The following is a 24,977-nucleotide window of genomic DNA, read 5'->3' on the forward strand; positions in this document are numbered from 1 at the left end:
TTTTTCTAATTATTCAGGGATCACTTTTGGATGCACCTAAACCCCCCCAAACCCATGATCACTGAGGTTTTTTTTTTTATTAATAAGCATAAAGGGTATGGGACAACTTTAATCTTTATGGTCTTTGCTACTGTCTAGAATATAAAACAACAAATACAGTCTAAGCAACTTTTCTTAACATTTGGCCTCTACTTTAATGCCAATGTTTGTGGACACATCTCTTCTAATCTTTTCTAACCTTTACATCATTTTTTGCGTGGAACCCATTTTGAAAGAGTTGCAATGGCTTCTATGGAGAACCAAGCAAAACAAAAGCCTTAAACAGAATATGTCTGCTTTCAAGCCAAGCAAGCTCATGGGTACTGATTCACACCTTGAGACTGTACACATATTTTAAAAAGGGGTATCCATGTCATTTTTAGAAACAAAATATTGTTAGCCTCTGCCACTTTAAGAAAAGTCCAGCTGTGCTCTTCATCTCATAACTTGCCTTGCATAGACTGCTTTCAGTGTCATAAACATGTATCAGAAATGCAGAAGGCAAGTCTCGTCCATTGCAAGAGATGGATGTCCAAGACGGATCTCCGATGGTAGCAGTGTTATTTTTACCCACTTTTACTGAACTAATTGTATTTGCATCTATTCCTAATCTGAAAACTCAGAAAATTATAATGGCTGGAGACTTTGTGTTTTAAATCGAGACCTGGATAGGTCTTCAACTACAATGATGATATATCTAATAGTGCAAAAATAATGATAAAGTTTGCAATAGATCATAACTTATCAAACAAGATTTTTAAATCCAAACTCAACAGCATATTCCGTCTTGTCACCTGTTCATCACTAGATGGATTTAATTAATTTAATTTAATTAGAAATGATAGACTGGACTGCCAATACTGATGCGCTGTGCAAGAAAGGACAGAGCCGGTTATACTACCTTAGAAGGCTGGCGTCCTTCAACATCTGCAATAAGATGCTGCAGATGTTCTATCAGACAGTTGTGGCGAGCGCCCTCTTCTACGCAGTGGTGTGCTGGGGAGGCAGCATTAAGAGGAAAGACGCCTCACGTCTGGACAAACTGGTGAGGAAGGCAAGCTCTATTGTTGGCATGGAGCTGGACAGTTTAACATCTGTGGCAGAGCGAAGGGCGCTCAGCAGGCTCCTATCAATTATGGAGAATCCACTGCATCCACTTAATAGTATCATCTCCAGACAGAAGAGCAGCTTCAGCGACAGACTGCTGTCACTGTCCTGTTCCACTGACAGATTGAGGAGATCGTTTCTCCCCCAAACTATGCGACTCTTTAATTCCACCCGGGGGGGTAAACGTTAACATTCAACATTATACATAGTTATTGTCTGTTTTTCACCTGCATTGTTATCATTCTTTAATTTAATATTATTTATTGTATCAGTATGCTGCTGCTGAAGAATGTGAATTTCCCATTGGGATTAATAAAGTATCTATCTATCTATCACAGTTAAGAACTGATCATTTCTTTACAGATTATAATTTATTGCCCACTATCAAATCTTGCATGTATGATGCCATTGTTAACTCTGACCACACCCCTCTGATCATGGAGCTTAAATCATTATGTCCTAAACAGGCGTTTCATAGCTGGTGTCTTGCCCCTTTCATTAACACACTCCACACAGGAAAGCAGCAGGCCCTGATGGCTACCCAGTGGAATTCTATAAAAAAAAATTCAAATAAGTTAACTCCACTATTATTAGCAACATTAATAGAAGCTAGAGACAACAAAACTTTACCTCAAACTTTTCGCAAAGCATGACATGGACTTATTACAATGTGTATCATACAGACCAATTTTACTACTGAATATTGATGTTAAAATAATCTCCAAAGTTCTAGGTAGGGATTGAGAAAGTACTTCTTTCTGTAATATCATAAGACCAAACCAGATTTATTAAAGGCAGACACTTAGTTTCTAACCTTTGCAGTTTGTTTAATATATCCATCCATTAAATCTAACACCCCAGAGATCTTACCTTTGCACGCAAAAAAAGCATTACTCTCTTTTCACATTTGGACCAGTCTCCCTTAGACACCATTTTAAAGTTCACTGCATTTATTTAACTTCAGAAAAAAACAATTCACTTAAGAATATTATTTCCTGAGGCAAATGAATGTATACCATGATGACAAAAGTAACCTTGACTTGAAAAAACACATAATTTATCTGTTAAATTAAACCAGGTAAAGAAAAGACCCCAGTTGAATAACTTCTCTGGCCCTTTTAAAATCTTGATATATTATGTATGCTCTTAACAACAATGAGTTTCAGTAAGCAGCTGGGTGAAAATTTGAAAAAATAATTTGACTCATATAAGTCCAGGGTAAGCAGTAAAAATATAGTAATCCCTCGCTATATCGCGCTTCGCCTTTCGCGGCTTCACTCCATCGCGGATTTTATATGTAAACATATTTAAATATATATCGCGGATTTTTCGCTGCTTCGCGGGTTTCTGCGGACAATGGGTCTTTTAATTTCTGGTACATGCTTCCTCAGTTGGTTTGCCCAGTTGATTTCATACAAGGGACGCTATTGGCAGATGGCTGAGAAGCTACCCAACTTACTTTCTCTCTCTCTCTCTTGCGCTGACGTAGGGGGGTGTGAGCAGGGGGGCTGTTCGCACACCTAGACGATACGGACGCTCGTCTAAAAATGCTGAAAGATTATCTTCACGTTGCTATCTTTTGTGCAGCTGCTTCCTGAAACATGCTGAACGGTGCTTCGCATACTTAAGGGCACGTATTGATTTTTTTATCTCTCTCTCTGCTCCTGACGGAGGGGGTGTGAGCTGCCGCCTTCAACAGCTTTGTGCCGTGGTGCTTCGCATACTTAAAAGCCAAACAGCACTATTGATTTGTTTGCTCCTTTGAAGAGGAAGATATGTTTGCATTCTTTTAATTGTGAGACTGAACTGTCATCTCTGTCTTGTCATGGAGCACAGTTTAAACTTTTGAAAAAGAGACAAATGTTTGTTTGCAGTATTTGAATAACGTTCCTGCCTCTCTACAACCTCCTGTGTTTCTGCGCAAATCTGTGACTAAAGCATGACAATATAAAAATAACAATATAAACATATGGTTTCTACTTCGCGGATTTTCTTATTTCTCGGGTGGCTCTGGAACGCAACCCCCGCGATGGAGGAGGGATTACTGTATATTAAAACATTCAGAGTTTCCACTGTCATAAACAATATAAAAAAGGAAAATAATTGTTCAAATAATGGCAAGATCTACAAGCTCCTGAAAAATATGTAGTATAATAACACACATATAAAAATTATAAAGTTTAGAAGATACTCACCCATCCACATTCCCCAGTCCCCACAAATTTAACAATGTGCAAGTTGAAAAAAATTTTGATCTGATTTTTTTTACATGTTTAAGAAAAACACACTTTACACTGTGATATCCCATAGTTACTTTTACTAAAATGTAAAAGTAAAAAAAAAACAGTTTTAAAAAATATTCAGCCCTTCACATCACATTTAATATTTGGTATCTGACACTTTATGCAATAACATTTTTGGTACACTGTAATTACTTTTTCATATTTTGCATGATTAATATTTTCACTATCCCTTGCAAAACTGCACCAACTATTGCAAGTTACTCGGCAACTAACCGTGTACAGCAATATCCAGTAAACATTAAACATTATCATTGCACTTATTTTCTGTACAACCTTTTGCTTCATCACTACAATTTGCTCCTACCATTTTACCCTCTATTTTGACAAGCTTTACAGTCCCTGCCAATGAAAATCAACTCTACAATATAATGCTGCCACCCACAATTCAGTGTGGGAATGTTTTTAGTAAGAGCAAGCTATGTTATTTTTTTCACCTCAAACTGCTCTTAGCAATAAAGCCAAATAACTCAACTTTTGTCCGAGACCACAGAATATGTATTGCATTGTTTAGAAGCTCCTACATATTTTTCCTGCAAATTAAAAACAGGACTTCCAGTCATCTTTGTCTTCCTCATTGTTAAGTACTCGTATATATTTCAGTGGTGAAATGCTGAAAATTCTCAAGAGATGGTTTTGCTTCTCTGATCGGTTTTCTTCTTTCTCAGCAGCTGTGCTTTGAGGTAAATACTGGTTCTTTTAAGATTCTTTGTAGTTTTATGTGTTTACCATTTCATTTAACTGGATTCCTCGAGATTCTCAATGCATTTTAAATTGTTTAAGATCACTCTTACCTGTCTTGTGCCTCTCAAAAACTCTGTTCCACAGCTCATGGGAGACATTCTTTTGCTTTCATATAGCTTTATATGCAAAGACCAACAGGCTGACCTCACACAGACAGGTTAATTCATTTAAAAAGGTTAAATGTACACAAACAGCTTCTTATTAACATACTGTTTAAATTCTAATGGCAATATGTTGAGGTTAAGCATTTTAATTATATCAAATGCTAAAGAAGTGAATGCTTATGAAGGCTGGACTTTTCAGTTTTGCATACATTATATATATATATATTTTTTTTTTTTACTTTTTCTCCCCAATAATGTTATTATAGTCATCATCACCCTTTCAGAAAAAAAAGTTTTATTGACCATACAAATAGTAACTAATCTAACTTAAATGCATTGTAAATCTTGATTTAACATAACTTGTAGTTGCAGTCAGGAGGAGGCAGCTGTTAATACTTTATAAACCTAATGTTCATACATTAGAACCCATAAGAATGTTAGAACTTGAGAACAATATACAGTAGGTGAGAACAGGCCATTCAGCCCAACAAAGCTCACCAGTCCTGTCCACTTAATTCTTCTACAAAAAAAAACACATCAAATCTAGTTTTAAAAGGGCCTAAAGTCCTACTGTTCCCTGTGTAAAAAATAAAAATCTTCCTAAAGTCTGTGCAAAATTTACCCTTAGCAAGTTTCCCACTGTGTGCGCATGTTCTTGATGAACTCATTTTAAAATAACAGCCTTGAGTCACTGTACTAATTACCTTCATAATTTTAAACACTTCAATCATGTCTTCTCTTAATCTTCATTTGCTTAAACTGAAACGGCTAGGCTCTTTCACTCTTTCCTCATAATATATCCCCTGTAGCCCTGGAATCAGCCTAGTCGCTCTTCTCTGGACTTTTTCTAGCATTGCTATGTCCTTTTTGTAGCCTAGAGACCAAAACTGTACGCAGTACTTCAGGGATTAGGCCTTACCAGTGCATTATTAAGTACTAGACTAAGCCCGTTACAATAACGGGCGCTAGAACAGTAGTCCATGAACATTAGTAGGAAAAGTCTATATTAAATGGCAAGGGACCTTTTACCTTATTAAATTTTTTCCGTAAAATGCCTGTAATTTTCTCTGACAGTAATACTGGCTTTGCTGTCTGTAATATGCGTTTAATTTTCTGTCACAACAGTGGGCAATCAGCAGATTCTCCCCAGCAACTGATGTAATGTGCGCGAAAATAAATCTACTTTTACTTTACACTTTACTGACTGTCCTTTTTCTACTAAAATACTGAAAGAATCTCTATGGGTCGTCTTTCGCCTTATTTGCCACATTCGTCTCTAACTGCCTTTTAGCCTCCCTAATATCCTTCGTAATGATTGCCCTCATATACCATACAATTTACAATGGATTTATTAATCTTTTAACCTTTATACAGCTGTTTTTTCCTTTGCAGCTTATTTAACTCTTTAACAACCTACTGAAGAGTTTTTCATTTTTCCTAATAAAATTCCAAACTAATTCCAAATATAGGTATGTACTTGTCCTGCATTATATGTAAAACCTTTTTTTAAACCACTGCTCCTCTGCTGTCTCCATTTATCCCAGCCCATCCTCTTTAAACTTTGCCACATCTGTTCAAAATTTGCCCTAACAAAGTTAAACTTTTAGCAGTTTCAGTCTTTTCATAGGCACTTTTTTTGCACAGGCACTTATTCCATTTAATATCTGGGTAGTTAAAGTCCCCCAGACTAAAATATACCACTATTATACCACTATAAACTCACCTTTTTAATATTTCTAAAAAGATGTACATTGAATGTACTGTCTGCATTGGGCAGTCTATAACACACAACTAAAATAAGACCTCTTTCCCTAATGCTTTGCAGACGAAGCGAAAGGTCCTCACTAAGATGGGGCTCATCATCTACCTGAATAGTATCTGCATTTGACATAAAAAGCAAGAGAGGAAGTGATAGTTGGGGACTCGATCATTAGTGGGACTCAAGCACAGGTTTGCTCCAGAGACAAGACAGTCTTGCTCAGTGTGTTGCCTTCTGGGTGCACAGGTGGGAGACCTCCCTGGAATGGTAGATTGGCTCTTGGCCAGAGCAGAGATAGATCCAGTTGTCATTATGTATGTCATTTGTTCCAACATGGACAAGGGTAGTCGGTCAGTTCTGCAATCCAAATTTAAAGAGCTAGGTGCCAGGCTAAGGAGCAGAACTGACAAGGTAGTCTTCTCTAAAGTTCAGCTTGTGCCTGCAGGGTAAAAGGTTATAGTTTTATGGGGAATTTGGACTCCTTTTAGAACAGATGGGACCTGCTCCTTTGCGATGGGTTGCATCTGAACCAGAGTGGCACCAATGTGTTGGGGAGGCATAAGAGTAGGTTAGTCACTGATTGTTTAAACTAGGGTATGGGAATTGGTGGGGGTTAGGTAGTTTAGGACAGCCTAGGTTTAGAACTACAGTTATTTTGCACTTTCTGACCCCTTAAACTCCTACAATATTCTCACCCTCGACTGCCTGCTGTTTCTCCTTCTATGGGGTTAACTTCACTTTTCTTTGTATGCTCTCCTAACTTTGCACTCCTCTTATTCCTTACTTAAAAACTCTCCTCTTGCACCATTTGTATTCCTTCAAATTCATGAAACCGCTTTGAACTTGCCGCTGCCTCCCAAACTAACCCATATCCCGCCCTAACGACCGAGGAATTGTGGTTTCTGTTACTTATACAGTGCATCCGGAAAGTATTCACAGCACATCACTTTTTCCACATTTTGTTATGTTACAGCCTTATTACAAAATGGATTAAATTCATTTTTTTCCTCAGAGTTCTACACACAACACACCATAATAACAATGTGAAAAAAGTTTGAGGTTTTTGCAAATTTATTAAAAATAAAAAAATTGAGAAAGCACATGTACATAAGTATTCACAGCCTTTGCCGTGAAGCTCGAAATTGAGCTCAGGTGTATCCTGTTTCCCCTGATCATCCTTGAGATGTTTCTGCAGCTTAATTGGAGTCCACCTGTGGAAAATTCAGTTGACTGGACATGATTTGGAAAGGCACACACCTGCCTATATAAGGTCCCACGGTTGACAGTTCATGTCAGAGCACAAACCAAGCATGAAGTCAAAGGAATTGTCTGTAGACCTCCAAGACAGGATTGTCTCGAGGCACATATCTGGGGAAGGTTACAGAAAAATTACTGCTGCTTTGAAGGTCCCAATGAGCACAGTGGCCTCCATCATCCATAAGTGGAAGAAGTTCGAAACCACCAGGACTCTTCCTAGAGCTGGCCAGCCATCTAAACTGAGCGATCAGGGGAGAAGGGCCTTAGTCAGGGAGGTGACCAAGAACCCGATGGTCACTCTGTCAGAGCTCCTCTGTGGAGAGAGGAGAACCTTCCAGAAGGACAAACATCTCTGCAGCAATCCACCAATCAGGCCTGTATGGTAGAGTGGCCAGACGGAAGCCACTCCTTAGTAAAAGGCACATGGCAGCCTGCCTGGAGTTTGCCAAAAGGCACCTGAAGGACTCTCAGACCATGAGAAAGAAAATTCTCTGGTCTGATGAGACAAAGATTGGACTCTTTGGTGTGAATGCCAGGCGTCACGTTTGGAAGAAACCTGGCACCATCCCTACAGTGAAGAATGGTGGTGGCAGCATCATGCTGTGGGGATGTTTTTCAGCGGCAGGAACTGGGAGACTAGTCAGGATAAAGGGAAAGATGACTGCAGCAATGTACAGAGACATCCTGGATGAAAACCTGCTCCAGAGCGCTCTTGACCTCAGACTGGGGCGACAGTTCATCTTTCAGCAGGACAACGACCCTAAGCACACAGCCAAGATATCAAAGGAGTGGCTTCCGGACAACTCTGTGAATGTCCTTGAGTGGCCCAGCCAGAGCCCAGACTTGAATCCGATTGAACATCCCTGGAGAGATCTTAAAATGGCTGTGCACCGACGCTTCCCATCCAACCTGATGGAGCATGAGAGGTGCTGCAAAGAGGAATGGGAGAAACTGGCCAAGTATAGGTATGCCAAGCTCGTGACATCATATTCAAAAAGACTTGAGGCTGTAATTGCTGCCAAAGGTGCATCGACAAAGTATTGAGCAAAGGCTGTGAATACTTATGTACATGTGATTTCTCAGTTTTTTATTTTTAATAAATTTGCAAAAACGTCAACTAAACTTTTTTCACGTTGTCATTATGGGGTGTTGTGTGCAGAATTCTGAGTAAAAAAATGAATTTAATCCATTTTGGAATAAGGCTGTAACATAAAATGTGGAAAAAGTGATGCGCTGTGAATACTTTCTGGATGCACTGTAACTATTAGTCACTATGGCACTGGTTATCCACATTACTAACCGAGAATGCTAAACCGGATGGACGCAGGGACATCCGGCAATGGGCCGTGGCCGCAAAAGACGTACTGCGCAGGCGCCCCACAAACCCCCCCCCCCCCACCCCCGCAAGCAACGGGAACCGGATGGAATGCAACGTAAAATAAGAAATGAGGCATCGCGCACACAAAAAAGGAGTCAGACGCCGTTGCACACGAAACGGGACACACAAAGAGGAGGATTCAACAAGCCCCTAGCACACAAAAAAAAAGAAGCCGCGAGCACCACACAAAGCCCATTGGACACGAAACGGGACAGACTACGGCCATAGCACACGAAACGTACACAAAAACGACGATTCAGACCCTCGACCACAGTAACATAAATAACAAATGACACACAAAGCCCCATTTCTAAATGAACCGTCCGTATTAAACATACGTCATCTCAACACGTTCACACTATGCAGCATAGGTGGATCTCATTACAATAAGGCACTATTAACCGTTCAACCGCAGAAAAGGCTCCATATTAACAGTGAGTGCGATCCTCCTTATTACTTATCCATATTTATCACGCTCAAGAACAAACAAGTCATAAATTCACGATCACGGGTACAAAACGATACGGCTCGGATAACGGGACCAAACACAATTCACACTATGCAGCATAGGTGGATCTCATTACAATGAGGCACTATTAACCGTTCAACCGCAGAAAAGGCTCCATATTAACAGTGAGTGCAATCCTCCTTAATACTTATCCATATTTCTAACGCTGAAGAACAAACAATTCATTAATTCACGATCACGGGTACAAAACGATACGGCTCGAGTAACGGGACCAAACACACGAACCCGCATGAAAAAAAACAATACACGTCAGCTCCAATGCGCTTCTGAAACTCTGGAAGAAAAAATGTCTCGGCTCCAAAAACGCAAAGCTCAACTAACACAGTTATAGAAAACAACGATTCAGACCCACGACCACAGTAACATAAATAACAAATGACACACAAAGCCCCATTTCTAAATGAACCGTCCGTATTAAACATACGTCATCTCAACACGTTCACACTATGCAGCATAGGTAGATCTCATTACAATGAGGCACTATTAACCGTTCAACCGCAGAAATGGCTCCATATTAACAGTGAGTGCGATCCTCCTTATTACTTATCCATATTTCTCACGCTCAAGAACAAACAAGTCATGAATTGACGATCACGGGTACAAAACGATACCACTCGGATAACGGGACCAAACACAATTCACACTATGCAGCATAGGTGGATCTCATTACAATGAGGCTCTATTAACCGTTCAACCGCAGAAAAGGCTCCATATTAACAGTGAGTGCGATCCTCCTTATTACTTATCCATATTTCTAGAAGAAAAAATGTCTCGGCTCCAATAACTCAAAGCTCAATTAACACAGTGTAAAAACATAAAATGATGTAATTGAACAAAATGTATGTGTGTAAGTACAGAAAATAGAACAGAATGATCAAACTTGTTTGTGTTTTGCGTACGTGACAAAAAGCATGTATACTTTCTGGAAGTTTTCTTTTAATGATGTGTGTGACAAGAAAATATACCTTTAGGGTAATGACTTTACAAATTGGAAAAATACAAAATGAGTCAGGACGCTATTTTTATTGCTTACGTGGTCAACGATCAGGAGATTAGAAAGGTATAAAAGAGCAAGGACATCTGCGCTCGAGGCAGATGAAGTGCGGTGTCCTAGGACTGTGTTTCTCTGTCATTTTACCCTTGTCTGGTATGTATCAATAAAAAGGTTTTTACTAATTTTAATTTTCTTCTCTGTCTTCAGTCACAAAAAGTGTCCACAACAGTTACAGAAACGAACCCAAATGGACAGACACACTGAACGTAGACGCATGCAGGGCGCGTCTCACAGTGCTGCATCGAAACAGGCACGGCTTCAAAACGAAACACCTCCCGTCTCAGACATACAGAAACGTCAGCGAGGGGACAAAATAAATAAACGCAGACGTCTGACAACGCGTTCAATACTGAGTCCACTATTCAGGAAAATTCATTGGGATTAATGAATGTCATTTGCAATCATTGTCATTCACTAAACTTCCCTGAAGAAACAACTAGCAATACAAGTAATGAATTTACACGTTGTTCTCAAATGGGTCAAATTAGACTGCCTCCTTTACATTCATATCCTGAATATCTACAGAACCTTCTAACTAACGATGTACCTGAAAGTGAAATCTTTATGAACTGCATTAGATCCTACAAATCGGTATCCATTATAAACATTAACAGTGGCACTGCACGTGACATCCGTCTTGCAAAACTGTTAATTATTGATGAATGTACAATGGCATCCACTCACTTACTCAACACCATTCATAAACTTCTACAAACGTTTATGAATAATAATATTCCCTTTGGAGGAAAGGTACTTTTATTAGGAGGAGATTTTAGACAGTGCTTAGCTATTGTTCCACATTCCATGCACTCAGCTATTGTTCAGTACACCTTAAAATACGCAGACAATTGGAATTGCTTTCAAAAGATACAGTTAGTACAAAACATGTGATGTCCACATCCAGATCATAACAATTGGTTATTACAACTGGGAGATGGTACACTCACCAATACAGATAGACTTCACCCAGATATTATTACAATTCCTCAAGCCTTTATCTGCGACGACTTAGTTACAGACAGATTTGGAACAGCAATCTCATTAGACCAAATGCCGTTTTAACACAACGCACTATATTATGTCCAAAAAATATTAATATGGAAAACATAAATACCCAAATCATTGCATTACTTCCTGGAGAGACACAACTCTTTCTAAGCTCTGACAAACTTGACTCTGATCACGACAATAACCATCTTCATTAACCTTACAAGTTCTGACCTAGAATTACCTTTTACACTTAAACGGCGTGTGCAAAGACATTTTCCAATAAACCTTTACACTGTGCCACACACTTTATTGTTTGCTTTCTATTTGCATCATCTACACCTTCACACTATTCTATATCTCATTCATACATTACGCTCTTTGTCATTCCCAACACCAGGGGTTGGCGAGTGAAGCGAGCAGGGGGCGGAGCCCCCTAGTTTACATAGAGATGCCGGTGTACGCTACTGCTGCTTATTGCCCTGCTCACCAATGTTAGTTTGAATACAAATAACAAGAACAAGTAACTTTTCTAAACGCTCCCCCAAATTTTACTCCTGTGCAGACAAAAAAAAAAAAAAAAAAAAAAAACCTTCTAAAGGGAAAAAACCCTTAAAACTTCATGCACAGTAGCAGCAACCTTAACACAAAGTTTTTAGAAACAAAATGTATTTTTAATTAACTTTCACAATGCAGAAAAAAAATTCTGTCAGTCGCTTCTCTTTCGTTTGCAAGGATGACGTCAGCTCATCAAAACGTCATTACATCTCAGTTACAGACTTTCAGAGACAAGATGAAAGAGATCCAGCAAGATACTGTTGCCACCATGGGGCTACATTTCATTTCTGGATTGGTCAGAGTGTTTGTGCTCGAGTGGGGAAACTGCAATGATAGAGAGAATGAATTTGTTCTCTTCGCTCAGATGGTGCTCCTTTCACAATGCATTACCACCCATCTTAGCCCTGCGGATGACACGACGGTGGTCGGACTCATCTCGGGCAAGGAGGGTGAGCACATTGTTATTATTTTCTCTCTTCTTGTCTTTTTGTCTTTTTAACTCTTATTCCTCACACTGAGTCGACTGCACCTTCAATTTCGTTGTTCCTTTGTAAAAGTGACAATGACAATAAAGATCTATCTATCTATCTAAATGAGATCATGTCTAGAAATGTACTGGTGTCTCTTCCCTGTTTAATTCCTTCCTAAGATCTCATGCTACAAACACAGGCTCTTAATATTTTAGGGTGGTAGCTTAGGCTCATATGTATGCTTGTGTGTGTGTGTGTGTGTGTGTGTGTGTGTGTGTGTGTGTTATGTCTATACTTCTGTCCTATAAGAATACTGTTCTACAGATGCAGGTTGCAACATGTGTTTAGCAGTAAAATGCGTATAATCCAGAGCCAGTACAGTAGAGTGATAAAAAGTCTAAATCACATCAGAAAGCTAATTCATAATCATCATTAATTCTTTATTTTTTATTTGATATACTTTTATTGTTTATTAACTTCATAAAATATTTTACAGAAATATAATTGGGTACTGTCAGTATTAATTATGAACCAAACAAATCTGTAAATGTCTTATAGATTCACGCATTGGACAGTAGCAGCATCGGAAAACTACAGAAGCCGAGAGTGGACATATTTATTTTAATTGATTTCTTGAGCAAACAAATAATTACCTTAACGAACTGCAGTATCGTTAGTTTTGTTTTAGTTTTTATTATTTTCACAAGATAATGAAATAATTTTCTCAAGATCTCGATCTCTGTAGATCGATTGGACAAAGAGCACTCTGGAAAAAAGTACAGGAGACACCAAAAAAAAAAAGGGGGGGGTACAAATTACATTTTGCATATGGACAACTATTATAGACTTACAACAAGGGACAGGGGGTTGGATTTGCTAAAAAAAAATTAGATTGGATCTCAGCACTCAAAATGTGCCTACATTAGCCACTGCAGTGTGACACAAAGCAACAAAAACAGACATGGCAAAATATTTCCAACATGATTACACCACTAGTAGAAACACATGATGCAAATAAGCTCACATTTCAAACGTATTTTCATCAGTTGTGGCCGTGTGTTAGCAAGTTTGCTAGGAGCAATGTTTAAGCTTTGTTTTTTCCTAATCTTGAGAAAATAATTGTTATCTCAAGAAAAAAATTGAAAAAAGATACTGCATGTCTTCTCTAAACTTCCATAGAAAACAACTGAGCTTTTTTCCTCAATCACCTTTATAATATTACTGGCCACAATCTTTGGGTGCTGTGTCCTCTGGTTGGTGCCCCCTTTTTCATTCTTATGAATCACATATTGCTTATTGAGTGACATGTGAAAAATATACAAAGTATTCAGTGTGATGCTATATATTCTTGAACACACTCTAAACACTGAATGTCAACAATGCATTCTCAGTAAAAATTTTCAGCTTGTCAGTTTAATGTTTTTTAAAATAAACAATAAGAAATCTTGCAAAAATGCACCTTCAACGTTGGGAAAAACTGATGAGTGTGTGAAAGGAAGACTCCGAAAATCATAATAAAAATGACTACAATATACAGTGTAAGTATACTTCAAAGAACATTAAATCAATAATGTAATTATTACAAGAATAAATGGCCAATAACTGATTGACCATTCAAATGTGGTTCCTATAGTGGTTGTTTTTGCTGCCTCTCAGTTCCAGAACCCACAGTTGAAACCTTAGTCCTATCACTGTTTATGTGTAGTTTGCACATTCTCTACATGGCCTGTGCTGGACTAGTGCCCAGGCCTGTGGTCAAAAATGAACAAAGTGAGAGCAGCGAGTAGTAATTAAATTTTAAGCACGGTTCCCATAATTTCGAAACAATTTGTGCGATTGTGCAGAATGCTTATTTGAGCAGTGGCTTGCACTATAGATTCCTGAATTCTACTGCTGTGTCCAACTACAGTCTATGTGAAGTTTTCAAATCATGTTTGTGTTTACAGTAATTTTATTTTATGCACTCCAGTCCTCCTCTCCCATTGCAAATCTTGCAAACTAGGATAACTGTCAAGTCTAAATTGCCCCCATGTGGATGTTTGTTTAAGTGGGCTTTGTGCTGAACAGATGCCCTGCCCGGATTAAATTTCTACCTTTCACCAAGTTCTGCTAGGGATAAGGAGCATAGACTCTTAATTGGATTACACAGTTTTGAGACTGTAAAATTGAACTAAATGTATGCCTGTGTGTTTGCATTAAGCAACCCAAAAGTTACTCGATTAAAGAGGACAGTGGGAGTGTGACGGGGTGGCTGGTTCTATGAGAGGCATAAGCACTTCAGAGATTTTGTAAAAATTAAGGGAAAACGGAATCTAAACAGGACATAAAAACAAGGGGAAGGCCCAGATGCACAACTGCATAAGAGGAAAGGACACAACAGTTTGTAGTTTGAGAACAAATAACTTACAGGTCCTCAGTTGGATTCTTTTTTAAATACATGCCAAATTCCTGGGAGGGCCGCAACATCAAAAAGATGACTCCAGGATGCTAACCATAATAAGCTTTTCTTACCATCTTCAATCCAATATCTGTGCTCTTTTGCCCATTTTAATATTTTATTTTTATTTGCCATTTTCAGGTATGGCTTTTCCTGTTTAAGTTAGGTTTCGCTGTCATAACTAAATGATAAATTAAAAATCAGTAATTGCAAGCAGTGATAGCAATTAGCAACACAAGTAGAGCCTAGATTGTATTTTTAAATAAATGTAATGGTACATTGATAAAAAATGCGTCAATTGCTATCAAAAACATTGCAATTTCTGAGGGAGTCTAAACTTTTGACTGGTAGTGTACAGTATGTTATATATATCACATTATATATATTGATCAAGTAGGATAGTTACAGTTGAAGTCAGAAGTTTACATAAACTTTAATTCTTTAAATTCATTTTATAACGCCTTCACAGATTCTATATTAACAAACTATAAATCTGGCATATCGTTAAACGTTTATCGTATTTGTGCAGGGCGGGGCAAAATTAATTTTGTTCCAAGAATGTTTACCGAATGTTCACGTTTTATTGACTTTATTATAATTCCAGTGGGTCACAAGTTTTCATACACTTTGATATTATTTGGTAACATCACCTTTAAATTGTTTAACTTGGAGCCAAACATTTTGGGTATCCTTCCACACGCTTCTTACAATAAGCTTCTGGATTTTTGGCTCATTCCTCCAGACAGAACTGTAACTGAGACAGGTTCATAGGCTCCTTTGAGTTTCAGTTCTGCCCACTAATTTTCAATCGGACTGAAGTCAGGGCTTTGTGATGGTCATTCCAATGCCTTGACCTTGTTGTCCTTAAGCCATTTTACCACAACTCTGGAGATATGCCTGGGGTCATTGTCCATTTGAAAGACCCATTTGTGACTGAGATTCAACTACATTGTTGAGCTCTTGAGATGCTGCTGCAGTATACAGTGGAACCTCGGTTCATGACCATAATTCGTTCCAAACCTCTGGTCGTAAACCGAATTGGTCGTGAACCGAAGCAATTTCCCCCATAGGATTGAATGTAAATACAATTAATCCGTTCCAGACCGTACGAACTGTATGTAAATATATTTTTTTAAATATTTTTAAGCACAAATATAGTTAATTACACCATAAAATGCACAGTGTAATAGTAAACTAATGTAAAAACATTGAATAACACTGACAAACACCCAGGCTCCCTGCTCAGCTGCACCTACAGGCTCGCTCTCAGCTGCACGCGCTCTCTCTAGCACGGGAGCCTGCCTGCTCGCTCTCTCTCTCTCTCCAGCACGTGAGCCTGCCTGCTCTCTCTCATCAGCACAGTAGCCTGCCTCTTTTCTTTCTTTCTCTCTCTCTCTCTCTCTCTCTCTCTCATATGTGTGGTCATGAACCGAGGCAAAAGTTTGGCGAACTTTTTGGTCGTAAACCAAGTTGTACGTGTACCGAGGCGTTCATGAATCGAGGTTCCACTGTATCTACATTATCTTTCTTCCCCATGATGCCATCTATTTGGTGAAGTACAACATTCCCACCTTCAACAAAGCACCCAGACAAAATGATGCTCCCATCACCATACTTTACGGCTAGGATTTGTTCTTTGGCTTGCAAGCATCATCCCTTTTTTTCCCAAACATAACAATGGTCATTATAGCCAAACAGTTCAATCTTGGATTCATCAGACATTTCTCCATAAGGTATGATCTTTGTCCTGATATGCAATTGCAAACTACAATATGGCTTTTTTACAGCGGCTTTGGAGGTTGCTGAGCAGCCTTTCTGGTTATGTCGATACAGGGTTCATTTTACTATGGATATAGATACTTGTTTACCTGTTTCCTCCAACATCTTCACAAGATCCTTTTGTGTTGTTTTGGGACTGATTTTTCATTTTCATGCCAAAGTACGTTCTTCTCTAGGAGACAGAATGAGTCTCCTTCCTGAGCAGTATAACGGCTGTGTGGTCCCGTGGCGTTTATACTTGTGTATTATTGTGTGTACAGATGAACGTGGAACCTTCAGGCGTTTGGAAATTGTTACAAACAATGAAGCAGATTTGTGGGGGATCCCATTTTTTCCCTTAGGTTTTGGCTGATTTCTTTTGATTTTCCCATTATGTCAAGCAATGGGTCAATGAGTTTGATGGTAGGTATCAACATATATCCACATATTGACTCCAATTAGGCTAACTGGAGAAGCAGACTGCCCAATTCCCTAAAGGCTTGAAATCATTTTTTGGAATTTCCCAAGCTGTTTAAAGGAACAGCTAATAAAGTGTATGTAAATTTGTGACCCACTGGAATTGTGATATAGTAAATAAAAAGTGCAATTATCCATCTGTGAACATTATTGGAAACAAAATTACTTTTAACCAGCACAAGGTAGATGTCTTAAAACAATAGGCCAAATTTATTGTATGTTAGTATAAAATCCGTGGAGGGGTTATAAAGTGTATGTAAACGTCTGACTTCAAATGTATTTATTATTTGCAAATTTAGACAAAAAAAAACAACTCCCAGGTTAATAAATCAATGCTTAAATTATATTAAAAAAAAGGAAATAAATATACGGGTTTTTTTTTTCTTTCCCATTCATTCTTATTTCCTCTTATTTTTCTATTCCATTTCCAAAGGTAGCACAGAACTGGTCTGTCTGGCTGAACTGCATCAAGCTGAAACACCCAAGTTGAGTCAGCTGCTTTTTAAAGGTGCTGCCGGAAAAAAGTTAAACAACATTAAATCTCTGAGACTAGGGATCTGCGACGGCAATCAGAAAGTTGCCAGTATGAATCCTGTAAATGCCAGAAGTGACTCTACTCCTTTGAGCAAGGCCCTTAACCTGCAATTTCTTCGTCCTAGGTGTGACGTTAATCTGCATCCAGCACTGTAAACAGGTCCTCCAACTTACAGGGAAAACTTGAGGGTTGGTGGCAGGATTGGCACTCCAGCCACTGTAATAAAAACTCACACTGTTCCAATGTGGTGCTGAGGTGTTACTGTGATGTGTGGTCCATGGCGCTGCGCCAATTTTAAATAAACAAATAATGAACGCATTTGCGATGGGGGCATGGAGCAGGTGCGAGCGATCTGCTGAGAAGATGGCTCGTTTCTGGGTTGGTGCAAGGCAGTCAGATGTCCGTGCGTTACCTCGCTGGCACATGCAGGCAATCCGATTGTCTCACTATCAGCCCAGGGCGGCATTCAGGTGATGGCACCTGCAACCAAATCCCAGCCTATAAAAGGGGAGCACAGTATCAAAAAAGGGAGAGAGACAAGAACAGAGCAGAGGTTAAACAAATGAAAGAGAAGCAGGCAGGAAGCTGGGAGAGAGAGCTGGTGCAGAGTGAGCAAAAGGGAAAGAGCGAACCACGAGGCAGGGAACTGTGAGGAGAGCCCTTCAGAGAGCGGGTGGCCACCAATCAGAGTCTGGGAGCTGGAGTGACCAGGCGGTGCAGGCAGCTCGCTGAAGAAGTCTGGGAAGACAGCGGGAGTGGGCAAGGCTCAGACTGGCATCCTCACCGTGAGCGCCATTTCCTTTGGGGACCCGAGCCTTGGGTCTGGATTGGGGCACCTTGTTATAGCCATGGAGTGACAGGGACCCAGACCAATAGAAGGATGGTGGCGCCTGTCGGACAGCTGCTTCCTCGGCTGCACAGTCTGGTCAGGATAAGCTGAGGAAACAGCCATTTTAAAGGTGAACACGTGGGCTCAAGTTTTTTAAAGACAGTTTCCTATCATGATTTAACCTCATTTTAATGGATTGCTTGGCTGATTTTACCCTCCACATGGGCATTGTGTTTGCATGATTTATTTAATGGATTTGGAGCACTGCCCTTTTTGAACACTCATTGATTTGTTTGTTTTAATAAAAGCAATAGAGCACTTTTTACACCTACCCCTTGCTTTGTGTGCGTTTGTCCTCATCTGCCAAGCTCATCCTAGTCATGACTATTGACAGTTTCTGTACATGAACTTAGAACTTCTACAAATATTGTAGAACTTGAAGTGTTGCTTATCTTTCATTAAACCCCAGTAAAAGGTTTTGGATTACTCTGCTACTATCACACATGGTAGGTTGACAGGCCGAAATAAATTTCTTCATGCATGCTTTTTTAAATAAAAATAACATGCTTTCTTGCTACCTATCTATATTGATGCTAACTAAATGAAATCCTTAAACCTAAAATGTTCTTTCAAGTTTACTGCTAAACATGGCAATTTTTTTACCTAAGTAGAAAAATTTGCAAACCACTTAGTATAACAACACTGACATCTGGCATTCAATACTCATTTTAATGGCTGTTATACAGTATTGTCCCTCGGACATGCCAACTGTTAACTATATCAACTTTTAAAAATCAATTCAGTATGATTTCCTCTTAAAACACGTGAGGTCCAATTAATCTGAAACTTTCTAGACATTTAGGAAGCAGACCATCTGACAAAGTCTATCAACTGCTTACCTAATAATAAAAAAGACAGCCATGTTCTGCCAAAAATAAAAGGCTGCATTACAAGATTGAGATATCTACATAATTTCCATGCTATTACAGTTGATAAAATTTTATCATGATGGAACTATATGTCAGTCCCAGTCCACTATGGCATTAGTTTCTGGTTCAATCCAAATCATGCTTCTTTGCTATATTCCCATGCATATGACAGATATAACCTTCTTGGCAAGAAATCTAAGATTAGCACCCTTCCAAGATTTAGAACAAAGTGGGACAATTCATAGATAATTTTGTTACTTGGTTAAGTTATGCTATGACATAATGCAGACCAGACACCACATTTAATTCAAAAATTAAAAAAAGTAACACATGTTGAGTAACCCAAATTTGAAATTCGAAAATGCTTCAAAATCTAAAAATTTCTGAGCGCCGACATGACACCACCTACTGTATGTTCCCTCTATTCCCCCACCACCACCACCACCACTGTTGAACAGATGTAAACAACTGATGTTCTGATTCCAAATGGGTTTATTCATTTACAGCCAGGAGGGGCAGGTTGTCCTCCGTGAAGCGCCACAAAGCTAGCACACACGATCGACATACATGGTTGTGGACCCCTTGAAGCTGCGAGCACAATGAAGCACAACTACTCGTTCGACTATCAGAGAGGTGAGGTCTCCTATGAAGTGCAGAGAGGTTGGATACATTTCAAGTGGCACTTTCAATATGCTGCATTGGGATTTTTGGAGTGAAACACTAACACTTGCGCTATGGATTAATGGAATGTCACTGCTTATGGTTAACAAAATCAGATTTATTCTTGCTAGGTCCCCTTATTGCAATAAGAGTGAAGTAAATTGCTCAGATTAAGTTAGGAAAACTGGACACTGCTGCAATGTTTTATTATGTACACCCATACTATATGAAAACTGAATGTACCATCTTGGTCGGTCGGGTAATGGCTTCCAGAACAGTGGGCATGATGAGTGAAGGCTGGCTGAGATATTCCTGACCTGTTGGCCAGTTCCTTGAGTAGTGAGAAAAAGTAGCCAATATAAACTAAAGAAAAATCAAAAAAAGCTCTTCAGTGTACATAAGCTGCATTTGCCCTCTTTAGAGGGAACTAAAATACAGTCTATACATCATATTCATCACTTCTGAGGTTAAATAGATTATTCATATGCTCGCACATTATAATAATGGCTTGGTGATATGAATTATACGTGTGAGTGGTCATTCAGCTGGCTGCATTTTCCTGCTTCCCCAAGATATCCCATTATGAATATGAAAATCTGAAAATATCCAAAATACTTCTGGTCTCAGGCATTTCAGATTAGGGATACTGAACCTGTAATAAAAACCATGTCAGCCAGAAAAGTTATGTTTGCGTTCACACTATACTGTACCAAAAAAAATTGCACCTTCTTAATTTCCTCTAACGTTAGAAAATTCTAAAATAGAATACTATCCAAAAATTATCCAAAAACACTATGTGAAAACAGTTATCCCCTTACATTTAATAACTGATAGTAATGAAGCACTTCAAATAATTTGATATCAGTCTTTCACTTAACTGGAATTTTAGCCCATAATTCTTGCAGAACTGCTTCAACTCAGAAACATTTTCAACCATCAACTGGTCATTTCAGGTTCTGACACAGCATCTCCTTTGGGTTTAGGTCAAGAAAGTATTTGAAGTGAAGCAATACATTTTAAATGCAACAAGGTTGATTTTTAATTTTCAGCAAAGAAAATCTAAAGTTAATTTTTAATTTTGTACAAAATAAGCAGCAAATTAATTGCAGCTTTTGGAAAGTTTTGCCTGTTTAAGTTGTTACTTAAAAATAAGCATACGAGTAGGATTAATAGAACCAAATTACCTCCTTTACACTTCACTATAATTTAACAACTTTTGTCCACTCTATTGATTTTTAATTACTATAATACACCTAAGTGAAAAAAAACAAGTACAAATAAAAAGGACTAAAAGAAAAATAAATTCAGTTATTTAAAGTTAAAGCTAGGGCTGCACGATTAATCTTTTTTTTCCTCATGATAACGATATTTATGACCCACGATCAGTTAATAAATATCGTCGTGATTTTACAGTATAAAGACCAAACTGTTTTTTATGGGCTGAGTTTACGGATTGGACTGCGTCACTATGACGTAACTGCGTCTAGATTGCAAGCGCTTTCTGAAGCAGTAGAAGTCAATAGCAGCAATAACAGTCAATCAGAATAAACATATGATGGCGGAGCAACGTGAGGAAGGTGCAGAAGTGCGATCGTTAGTTCCTAAAAAGGGATCATACTCAGTTGTCTGGAACTATTTCGATTTCGAGGAATATGATGTTGATCAGGTACGAGTCTTGTGCAAACTTTGCTCCTGTTCCGTCCAAACGTCCCAAGGTAACACAACAAACCTCATCAACCACCTTAAAAGCCACCACAAAGTACACTATCAAGAATTTCAACGACTGAAGGCACAAACAGCAACAACAAAAAATTACCAGCCATCCACAACACAGACAACAATATCAGGGACATTGTTCAACGCAATACCATATTTGCCTAGCTCGCAAAGACACCGGGAAATAACAGAGGCGATCACGTACCATATAGCCAAGGATATGTGTCCAATAACCACCGTGAGCAGTGAGGGGTTTAAAAAAATGATCGCAACACTTGATAAAAGATATAGCATTCCCTCACGCAACCATTTTTCCAAAGTTGCGCTGCCCTCGCTGTATGCGAAATGCCAAAAAGAAATAGAAAGAGAAATTCTCAGGCTCAGCCTTGAATATTTTGCTGCCACGACCGACTTATGGTCAAGCAGAACTGCGGAACCGTATTTGAGCTTGACAGTTAATTTTATTGACAGCGAGTTTGAGATGAAAAGCAAGCTTTTGCAAACTTAGTTTTTCCCACAAGACCATACAGTGGAGTTTATTGCAGTGGGCCTCAAAGAAGCGATGTCCGCTTGGGGCTTGGTGGAAGAAAGACTTGTGTGCATCACAACGGACAACGCAGCTAATATGATTAGGGCAGCATCTGTGAATAACTGGCCGAGGCTACACTGCTTTGGTCACAGACTTCATTTAGCCATCGGTAAGTTGTATGTTTTTTTCCCCAGATATATTTAAACAATTTGACAATTTAAAAATATTAATTGTTGTTGTTGTTTTAGTGATATTATAATCAGGGGTGCACATAACTGGTACGCAGGTTCTCATGCGTGGCAAAAATGATGAACGCGTAACGTCATTTTGTTACTACAGCGCTTCACGTACAAAACAGAAGAGCTCTTGACTGTGACCGTTTTTTGACAGCGTGCGATTAAAATTTCACCTTCACCATTTGTTTTATATCCTTTCGGTTTAGGGACTGCGTTTATGTTCGAAAAGTGTTTATTCCTCCGACTCAGGACCCTATTCTGCACCGGCGGAAAGCACCATACAAAGTGGTTTCGTTTTGAAATAAAATAATTTTGCGTGTTTTCAGTTTGTGGCAGTGGTAATTTTTAAATGAGGCGCAGCTGTGCGCATTTTCGGCTACTTTAAGACGGCCAAATGACAGTGCGCTCTTCACCAACAGTCTTTAGTCAGTGACGTTATTTATTAAACGATATTTAAGCGCCACGCACTCACGTGATATTAGATACGTACTCAAATAGCATTTTATTTTATTTTATTTCGGTTTTATCACAAAAGAACAACTGATTCTTTCATACCATTTTTAATGAAACGCAATACATTTGTTTAATGCATATTACGCTCAAGATGCAACCTTGTGTTCCGTCAAGTTGTACAATGACGATAAAAACCACAAAACCTTAAGGGAGCGATCTGCACTTATTAAGACCTCGCTGCGGAGTGCGTACCAAACACCAGCTCCTGCTACTCACCTGAGGAACAACACACTCAAAAAGTTATGTGCACCCCTGATTATAATGACACATTATAATGACAATGAGTCATATGTCTACAGTATAATAATCATCATTTTTATTCTGCTATCAAATTAGATACATTTAAAAGTTAAAAAATATTTGATTAGTCAAATAATATTATGTTAATGTTTGTGAACCCAGATGAGTTTAGAATAAGTGTTTATTATTTATTAATAAATGTTTGATAATTGTCTTATGTCTGTGTATATAATTAGTGAAATAAAAAACTTTTTTTTTTTATTTCTGATCAAAAGTTGCATAAACAACAAGAGTCTTCCTGTGTCTTACTGTTTTTTTTTCTGATCATGTTTATTTCCTGAAGAGAATGCCATGAGGGATCCAAGAATTGACCGGGCTGTGGGGCTCTGTAAAAAGTTGGAGGGGATCACGTCAGGCCATGATAGAGAGAATCATCGAGCAGCAAAAGGCCATTGCACATGTCCTGTCCTCTGACAAGAAGTCTCGTCATCTTATCCCAACATGGCAGGACATGGATGTACTAGAGGCAATCAACAAATCCTTGCACCCTCTAGTTAATTTTACAGATGCACTGTCTGGCGAGAAGTACGTCAGCGTGTCATTTGTTAAGCCAGTTCTTCATCTTTTCAACGCATCAATCTTGAAAGTTAAGGATGATGATGATACTGACCTGTCAAGAGCAATCAAGTCTAAAATTTTGGAGTACCTAAACGAAAAATACAGTGACCCAGACATCCAAGCTCTATTGGACATGGCATCTACGGTGGATCCACGATTTAAGATGAGATACACGGCTGAGGACAACAAAACAACAATTCAATCCAGACTCAAAGCTGAGATGCAGACTTTGGCAATGATGGTAATAAAAATGAGCTGCACTGAGATCTATATTAGTGTTTTGAGTCTCAATTAGTTAAATTTGTTCTAAATGCCTTTTTCTATGTTTAGGTGCCACCCCAAGAAACAGCACAAGAGACCAGCGAGGAGGATGCTGAAGCTGGATGTGCCCCAAAGAAAAAGATGACTTTAGGAAGCTACTTTAAAACTGCTGAACAAGCCTTGCCACTTAACAACCAGAAATCCAGTGTATCCTGTGAGCTGGAATCTTACTTGCAGTCAAGCTACCTGGATAGTGAGGGGGACCCATTAAAATGGTGGAAAGAACATGAAAAGATCTACCCAAGGCTTTCAAAAGTGGCAAAAAAATACTTGTGCATACTAGCCACAAGCTCCCCTTCAGAGAGGGCTTTTAGTTCTGGTGGAAATGTAGTTACTTGCTTGCGGTCTTCCCTAAAGCCCGATCAAGTTGACAGGCTTGTGTTCTTAGCCAAAAATCTGTAACATGTTGTAAAAAATTTTTATTCTTATTTGATTTTATTACAAGTTGATGTAAAAGAGGCAGTTTAATTTTATTTATTTACCACAGCTAAGAAAAACTCTCCATTCTAAACATGTTCAGTTTGTTTATTTTTCTTTATTTGTGGCTGTAAAGTGCAATAAGAATACACAAGTGAATAAAAGTTCATTACCAAAGGAATAATCGTCATTATTAATCGTGATAAAAATTTTGAGCAAAATAATCGTGATAATCATTTTTTCTGTTATCGTGCAGCTCTAGTTAAAGCATAAATGCATTTTCTTCAAAATCTTTTGTAAAGGTAAATCAAACACTGTTCCATCTCCCTCACTCTGACAATGAAATATGAGTGGAAATAAATTAGGCAAATAAGATGTATTTAGGTGAAGTCTGTAGACAATAATGTCTTTACAGACCAAAGATGAAAAATTACCTGGTTAGCTTAAACTGAATAGAAATGGGTTAAAAACTTATT

General features: G+C 38.6%; 2 protein-coding genes across 5 annotated transcripts in view; one reads left to right on the forward strand and one right to left on the reverse strand.

The window, feature by feature from the left end:
• The window catches only part of golga4 (golgin A4), a 208,401-nt gene that overhangs the window by 173,413 nt on the left and 10,011 nt on the right, over positions 1–24,977 (reverse strand). The gene's annotated exons all lie outside the window — the stretch shown is intronic.
• Positions 23,806–24,751, forward strand: LOC127530075 (E3 SUMO-protein ligase ZBED1-like). Its single transcript, XM_051935815.1, has 2 exons — positions 23,806–24,004; positions 24,094–24,751. Exons 1-2 carry the CDS (start codon positions 23,897–23,899, stop codon positions 24,484–24,486), a joined length of 501 nt encoding a protein of 166 aa, XP_051791775.1. The 5' UTR covers positions 23,806–23,896; the 3' UTR covers positions 24,487–24,751.

Source organism: Erpetoichthys calabaricus, chromosome 13, assembly GCF_900747795.2.
Source record: "Erpetoichthys calabaricus chromosome 13, fErpCal1.3, whole genome shotgun sequence".
Classification (NCBI taxonomy): Eukaryota; Metazoa; Chordata; class Cladistia; order Polypteriformes; family Polypteridae; genus Erpetoichthys; species Erpetoichthys calabaricus.

Bases quoted from the DNA above. Each gene is read 5' to 3' on its own strand.
- LOC127530075 (XM_051935815.1), top strand. From the start codon at position 23,897: ATGGCATCTACGGTGGATCCACGATTTAAGATGAGATACACGGCTGAG. The intron at 24,005-24,093 runs GTAATAAAAATG...TTCTATGTTTAG, and splicing joins TGCAGACTTTGGCAATGATG to GTGCCACCCCAAGAAACAGC.